This window comes from Impatiens glandulifera, chromosome 1, assembly GCF_907164915.1.
Source record: "Impatiens glandulifera chromosome 1, dImpGla2.1, whole genome shotgun sequence".
Lineage (NCBI taxonomy): Eukaryota > Viridiplantae > Streptophyta > Magnoliopsida > Ericales > Balsaminaceae > Impatiens > Impatiens glandulifera.
The window spans coordinates 154,771,466-154,779,504 of NC_061862.1; the positions used below are offsets into that span (position 1 = coordinate 154,771,466).

The 8,039-nt window shown below is 25.4% G+C and overlaps 1 protein-coding gene across 1 annotated transcript; it reads left to right on the top strand.

The window, feature by feature from the left end:
- Nucleotides 1–6,683: 6,683 nt before the first annotated feature.
- On the top strand, nucleotides 6,684–7,680 carry LOC124912026 (blue copper protein-like). Its single transcript, XM_047452584.1, has 2 exons — nucleotides 6,684–6,906; nucleotides 7,054–7,680. Exons 1-2 carry the CDS (start codon nucleotides 6,684–6,686, stop codon nucleotides 7,563–7,565), a joined length of 735 nt encoding a protein of 244 aa, XP_047308540.1. The 3' UTR covers nucleotides 7,566–7,680.
- The last annotated feature ends 359 nt before the right edge of the window (nucleotides 7,681–8,039 follow it).

Genomic DNA, 8,039 nt, shown 5'->3' on the forward strand with positions numbered 1-8,039 from the left:
GACACTTTAACTATATATATTATATATATATATATATAATGATGCTTAATTTTCAAAATGTTCAGATTGTCGGGTCGAAAGTTTTGGTTAATTTAGATATATATGTGAGAATAAATGGATACTTTGATCGGATCATGGGTTGAACCGCAACGGTTAAAAATAAAATTAAAAATGGTATCACATTTTTACCGTAATTTTTTTTACGATTTTTTATATCATTACTTGTGCATTTGCTGACTACATGCTAGTTATCAAAATATCAATATTTACATAATACCAAAATATATGTAATGTATGGTCCAACATTCAAATTATCGATATAATTAAAATATGAAATTTTTAAAATTTGGATATATTAGTACGTATATCGAAATAATATTTATAAATTAAAAATAATATATATTACTTTTAAAAATTTTAATTATTTTAAAATTAGATTCAGGTTATTATAAAATTTTCAAAATAATTAAAAATATATTTTAATTTTTAAATAGATTTTCAAATGGGATCATTGTTCCCATCTAATCCCTACTCCAAAAAAGTCTTTTTACAAAAATATTTATTTATTTATTTTTCTAATTTTACCTGTCCCATAAGGAAGGAACATGGGTTAAATGAGAGTAAAGGATCTCATTTAAATTACAGACAAATCTAAATATATTTATTCTCACTTTAATAAAAAAAAATTCTTTTTCTAAACAAATTTGATATTCAATTAATTATAAAAACTTAATTTTTAAAAATTAAATCAAAATATAATTAAACTTTAATATTATTCGGTATCAACGGTATAATACCGATACTGTACCGAAATCACGGTATACCGTTAATATTCGATATGATCGGTATATTTTTTGTATCATACTGAGATTTCGGTATGTCAAAATAATTGTACGATAACGACATTATTTTTTATATACAGAAATTTTCGATACGATATGAATAAAAACTTATTGTATATCGTTTTGACACACTCCTAATTTAGATGCACGGTCAAATCTTAATAAAATATTTTTTAAATTTCCATGGTCCATGTTATAGATGAGTTTAAATTTGAAAAAAAATCATAGAACATCTTGTTTGCATCATGTATAGATTTCATCTATCTTATTAATATGTGGGAGGTAATGCTTAATGAATTTTCAATGTTTTTACAAAAAATATATACTTGTTTAAAAAAAGTGTATATAATTGTGTTTTTTTTTAATGGATTGGTTGGGTCACCAAAATTTCAAACCATCCAAGAGTTGTAATATTTAGAAGGAATTTATTTTATGTAGAAGAGTTTTCGCGAGTAGATCGGATTAATTGTGAAAGATGGATCTTCGATTACTTTTTGGGATGATACTTGATGTAGTGTCAAAAGTCTAGATGTAACGTATCTTGAGAATACTTTCATTATTATATGTATAAATGCAACAATTAATGATATTTTGATTTTCAATTTAATAGTTTCGCTAGTCGAATTAGATATAGAATGAGAGTAAACATTGTGTAGAGTTTTTTCAATAATAAAATTTTATATTTGGTAGAATTCAAATTATTATGCGTTGGCAAGACATTAATAATTTTCATATGAAACATTGTTACAATTTGTTCGCTAAGATAATTTTATATGATTGTTATTGGAAGAAGCTTTGGAAGTCAAATATTTCATCTAAAATTTCATTTTTTTTTGTGTATTAAAAAATGTTATATTATGGTAAATCGTTGTTGTATATGTTACGAGAAGGTTGAATCAACAATTCATTTATTTTTGTATTGTCGATCTGTGACGAGTATCTTAAGTCTTTGTGAAATATTACTGAAATTTATTAATTGATACCCAAGTCTGTAAAAATTTAGATTGAGGTGAATGATATGAAAGACTGACCATATGATAAGACTAGCTAGAGGGCAGTCTAGGGGCCTAAAAAAGCACCCAAAAATATTAAAAAAAATAACCCAACAAGGTTTGATTAAAAACAAATATATATATATATATATATATATATATATATATATATATATATATATATATATATATATATATATATATATTAACAACTTATTTAACTAACTATAATAATTTTGTTAAAATAATACAAACTTATTATATTTATTTAACATAACATAAAATATAACTACTAAATTAAAAAATAAGAATATTTTTTTTTGTTTGCTTATGCACTTCATTTCTCAGGGCCGCTACTACTAATATGATAAATCTACATATTTGGATTACCATCCCGATTGTTTTTTGGTGGACTATCTAGTTAAAGAGAAATCGTCTAACTTTCAATGATTGTAGTCGTTTGATGAATATTATTTATAATGATACAATTATAACGTTTCTAAGATTCGTTTTTTGAGATATTATTTTTACGTTTTCATGTCATATTTTGTCATTGTGTTTAAACAATTCTTATCATTTTTAATATACATTGACAATCTAAAAAAAATATCACTTTGTGTTTTTTTAATATTGGAAGTTAACATGACCATTCATTACTCTTATTTAGACTATTCCAACCGTGTGCAACATATGCATATCTACATATAACCATCCAAAAAAAAATTGTCTTCCTTAAGTTTGAACATTTGACATATATATTTGCTTATAAGGAGGATAACTATTAAACTAAGATAAGTTTATTTTTACATTAAATTATTATACATCTCTATATCATTTTAAAAAGTGTTAAAAAAAATAAAAGTTACACATGTCCACCAAGAATATCCAACCTTTAGGGCCGAATTTGCGACTTTACTTCAACCTATGACGATCTAAACTTTTAATTTTCATTTTTTATAATACTGATTTTTCTACTTTAATTTTTTTCTCCCAAAATTCAATGTTTATGCATATCCACTAACATGATAATCACTAGTGGAGATCATTTAAGGATTAGTAAGTTATTAATCACATGTCGATCTCTAAAGAATCTAAGTAAAAGATTCAAAAACAGATAGAGATAATTGAAAAATGTTGTATAGAGATTAAATATTACTAGTACTTTAAGACAATCATAAATTGAGATTTGTCAAATCGATGACTAAACTCATTAACGAAATAATTAAAATGTATAATTAAAAGGTAGTGAATAGGAAATTGTAAAATGTCTAAATAAGGACAAACCTTTATACATAGTTTGGAATGTACTAGATTGAGAAAATCATGTGTATTAAAATAAAAGCACCCAATATCAACATAATAAAGTGACAATAAGAGATCATATTTATATTTATATTGAGATGCATGCCCCATTCACCAAAAATAATTCGTCCAATGAAAAAAAATTAAAGTTTAAAACCAGCAAAAAAAAAATTCACAATATTGTCTTGAATATGAGAAGATTTAACTAAAATCTCATTAATTGTTTGAATTGAAAATAGTTATTGTGATGGCATTCTCTACAAAATAAATAATATTATTGTTAATTAAGTATTTAATCAAATCATCTTGGAGTAGTTCTAGATTTTACTTTTTTAGATTTTTTAATTTATTTATTTATGATGAAACTTCATTGTTGTAACTTCCTTTTTTTTTTTTTTTTTTTTTTTTTTTTTTTTATTTCATACGGTTTTATTGAGACTTTGTTTGGTTGGAATACTCAAAACGGAAGGGGAATGAGTTTGATAGTAGGTTGAAATTTGAATAAGCTTGGCCATATAATTACCAATATTAATGTGTTTAGTTTGCTATAAGTTTTGAGAATACAAATGTGATTAATACTAAATTTATTTTTAAAATAAATATGACAATTCTATACAAACTTTTTACATTTTGGCACTAAAATGATTTTATGATATTTTTATAAAAAAAATCTTATCATAACATTTTGTCAATTTCATATTACAAAATATATACCCAAAACATTATATAATCATAATTCAACCTTCTAACTAATCTAGCAAAAAAAAATTAAACGTCATTATCAACATATATGAGGAATAGACGAATATACTAATCACGTAATTGCTTGCTTCACATCTCAAAAGGAAGATTAAACAACATCAATCTTGTCATTATCTATACATGAATATATTAGGTTCTTTAGATATATCAACACTAGAAATACTAAGGTTCATTAGCTCAAATCACATTGTGTTTAGAGTACACGACTCAACACTTAGTGTGTATATGGTTTTGTGTTTCGAGTTTAAAAATATAAAATTATATCTTGGCTAATTAATTTTAATTATGAGAAAAAAACAATAAAATTGTGGATGAGTTTCTAAACTCAACTTTTGAGTGCATTTTTTTTATTTCCTAATATTTATGAATAATTCCAAAAAAACTTATTATAAATCCATTAACCAAACACTTGAACTAGTGCATTGAGATAATATATAATTTATTAAGAATCAACATTAATTAATAAAAGAATAAAGGAATGGATTAGGCTTTTGAAAACATAAGAAGATTAGGATGCAAATGCTTATAATTTAATAATGATACAAAATTTTATAATTTAATTATGATAAAGTTCTTGATTGTGGTTGTTTGGTGAATTATATATATAAATAAATAAATAAATAATTATTTAAACCCTACAATCATGCATAGTTGCATACAGATAATCATAGCTAGCAAGGCACATCATGTTCTTTCTTTTTATTTTTTCAGGAATTCTAACAGACGCAATCTTTTGCTTCTGACTCTGGCATGTGCATCGTGATAGTTGACATGAACTCATTTCAAATTTTTATTTTATTTTGTATCAATTATTTATTTTTAGAAGTATAAATTAAAGAATATCAAAGAATGCTAGCTGGCAGAATTTTTATTTATTTTTTATTATTATTGAAAGTGAATCACATGCATGCATATGCCAACATCTGTCCCCACAAGTTATGTCAAACCCTAGATAAAGTAGCAATCACTTCGATATTTAATTAATTAATTTATATTGGATTGTTTTATACAAAAATTTTATTATTTTGACATATTTTAGTTATATAGCTAGGCCACCTGAAAATTATAAAATGAACTACATTTTATATATATATATATATATATATATATATATATATATATATATATATATATATATATATATTTTAAAACTTCGATGTAAGTGGTGCAAACCTATAATTAGTTTCCAAGTATTGTTCGAATAGATATTTGAACCGATGTGCATAAATATACAGAGAAGAATTTCGATAACTTAATAGAACTAAAAAACATGTCAAAAGTTCAAGTATTGATTATGTCAAAGTCATAAAAACAATATAACACGAGTAAATTAGATTCAATATATATAAATATATATATATATATAATGATGCTTAATTTTTTAAGTGTTCGGATTGTCGGGTCGAGAGTTGTGGTTAATTTGGATATATGTGAGAGTAAATGGATACTTGGGTCGGATTGTGGGTTGACCCGCCCATAAACTTAAAACGGTTAAAAATAAAATTAAAAATGTTATAGGTATGGTTCAAACTTGCAACATAACAAAGCAAGTCCAACCTTTTAATCAATTAGGCTAATAACACTTTATATTTTAAATTCAACCCAAAATTTGATAAACGCGTGACATGTTAACAATATAAGTTCAACTTTTTAACTAACTAATCTATATATATAATGATGCTTAATTTTTAAAGTGTCCGGATTGCCGGATCGAGAGCTGTGATTAATTTGGATATATGTGAGAGTAAATGGATATTTGGGTCGGATTGTGGGTTGACCCACCCATAAAAATTTTACCGTAATATTTTTTTCACGGTTTTTATACTATTACTCGTGCAAATGCACGGGATACATATTAGTTGTTATAAAATTGCTTAATTTCGTTGAAATTTATGAATGTGTTAAAGTAAATATTCGTTTCGCTCTAAAAAATATTATATTAATGTTTTTCTACTTTAGAATATTATTATAAGTCATTTTTCTTAAAATAAAAAACAAATTATATTATACTCTCTAAAATTAAGGTATTAGTTAATGTTAGGATGTTAGCTAGAATTCCAAAAGAAAACAATAAAATTGGTTAAAAACTCAAAAATGTCAAATAGAATATTCAAGTCGTTTTATATATATTTTTATTGTTTGCATAGTAAGTTAGTTAATAAATAAGAAAGTTTAAGTTCATTTTATAATTGAGTAATCTATCGTGACTTCAATCTAAGTTGTGAATCCAATATATTTTTTAAAAGTTGAAAATCAAACATATATAATTCTCTTTCAACTTTGACAAAAACAAAAAAAAATTTGAAACGAAAATTATGATCATGAATATAATGCATGTTGAACAAAAGTGAAACTGAACAATATATTTATTATGTTTAAAAAAAATAAAAATAAGTTGATCATTATTTTTGTTTGAATTATGGAAAACTACCGATTTCGTTTGCAGCGATAGAATCATGACATTTTGATCTCTTAAATCGAACTCTTTCCAAAATAATTATCTAAAAAGTAATTTGATCAAAATTGAAAATAATAATTAAAAACAGTATATATTATAATTTAAATAGTAAAAATTAATTAACTTTACATCAAATAAAAAATACCAATATGCTAAAACATATCATCATGATGAATGAATATATATATATATATATATATATAAAGGTTGTTTGACAAAATACATGTTAGTTTACAAATCCGCATATAATATATATATATATATATACAACATCTTTCATTGTCGGAAATCCTCAGATCGATCCAAATAAAGAAGACAAAGAGAATGATGGGACAAACAAGTCAAAAGTTTGGCAACAATCTTCAAATCTCTCATCATCATTTTAGTGTTTTTTTGCTGCTGTCTTTCATTTCATGGTTTGGATCGACCGAAGCATACCAGAATTACACGGTCGGAGACTCTTTGGGTTGGTATGACAAACTTCTCAAGCCCACCGTCGATTACCAGAAATGGGTCGCCGGCAAGAACTTCAGCCTCGGTGATTTTCTCAGTAAGTCTCAATAATTAACTATTAGCGACGGTTATCACAAACATGTCGGCAATTCTGTCGCTAAAATTCAATAGCGACATTTATTTTAAATAAAGAAGATAGAATTTAATCATATTATTTTTTCAATTTCTTTATATGTTTGTGTAGTATTCAACACCGATAACAACCGTTCAGTCATTCAAACATTCAACTTGACAACTTACCAGTATTGCGATTATAACAATGCGCAAGATAATGACACAATAGAATGGATTATCCTCGATCTCTCATCCACGTCCGTCCAAAAGGTGTCCATTGAAGTTCCTTTAGTCACACTTGGCATGAACTACTTCTTTTCCGGAAGCTATGACGGTGAGCAATGCATGAATGGTCAACGATTCAATATAAATGTTACTTATGGTGAAGGTCTCCCCCCAAGCCTAATAGCTGATGATGGTTCATCTCAAACACCAGCTTTGAGTCCTGAATCCGGTGGTGATGATGTTGAATCGCCTCCTACTAAGTCATTTGCATCGATTTTTGACCATCCCGTTAACAACGGCGATGTCACAGCCACAATTGATGACTCGAAATCAAGAGCTTCAATAGTCACTTGCAATGTAATGCATATAGTCTTGCTATTGTTAGTGATGATTTACTCGGGTTTGTTAGGTTTTTGATTTATGGAATTTGTTGCTATAGATAGTTTGTGCAATAGCTAGGAATCATTTTTATGATTTTAGTTGTGTTTAATCTCACAAATACAACTTCAAATAAAATTTGCTATTTCTTGTATTATTTATATATGTACAACATTATGTGATATTATTAATCAATCTATTTAATAAAAAATCTCCTAGTGTATAATGATTTAAGAGAAATCTAATCTAGTCAGTTAATTTGTTCTTATATGCGGAGAAGAGAGTTGGAAAGGCTGGGATATGTAGATAAATGAGGGAGAATTAGATTTTAACCGGTTATAATTAGTGATTAAGATAATTTTGATGGGTAATAAATATTTTGTTTATTATATATATTGAAGAATATTTGAAAATTCTATCTATAAATCATTTTATTTGAAGCGACTAACACAATCTTTATAATCACAAACTCTATTTAAATAAGATATTTTTGTAGTGAGAACGGAATTTTTT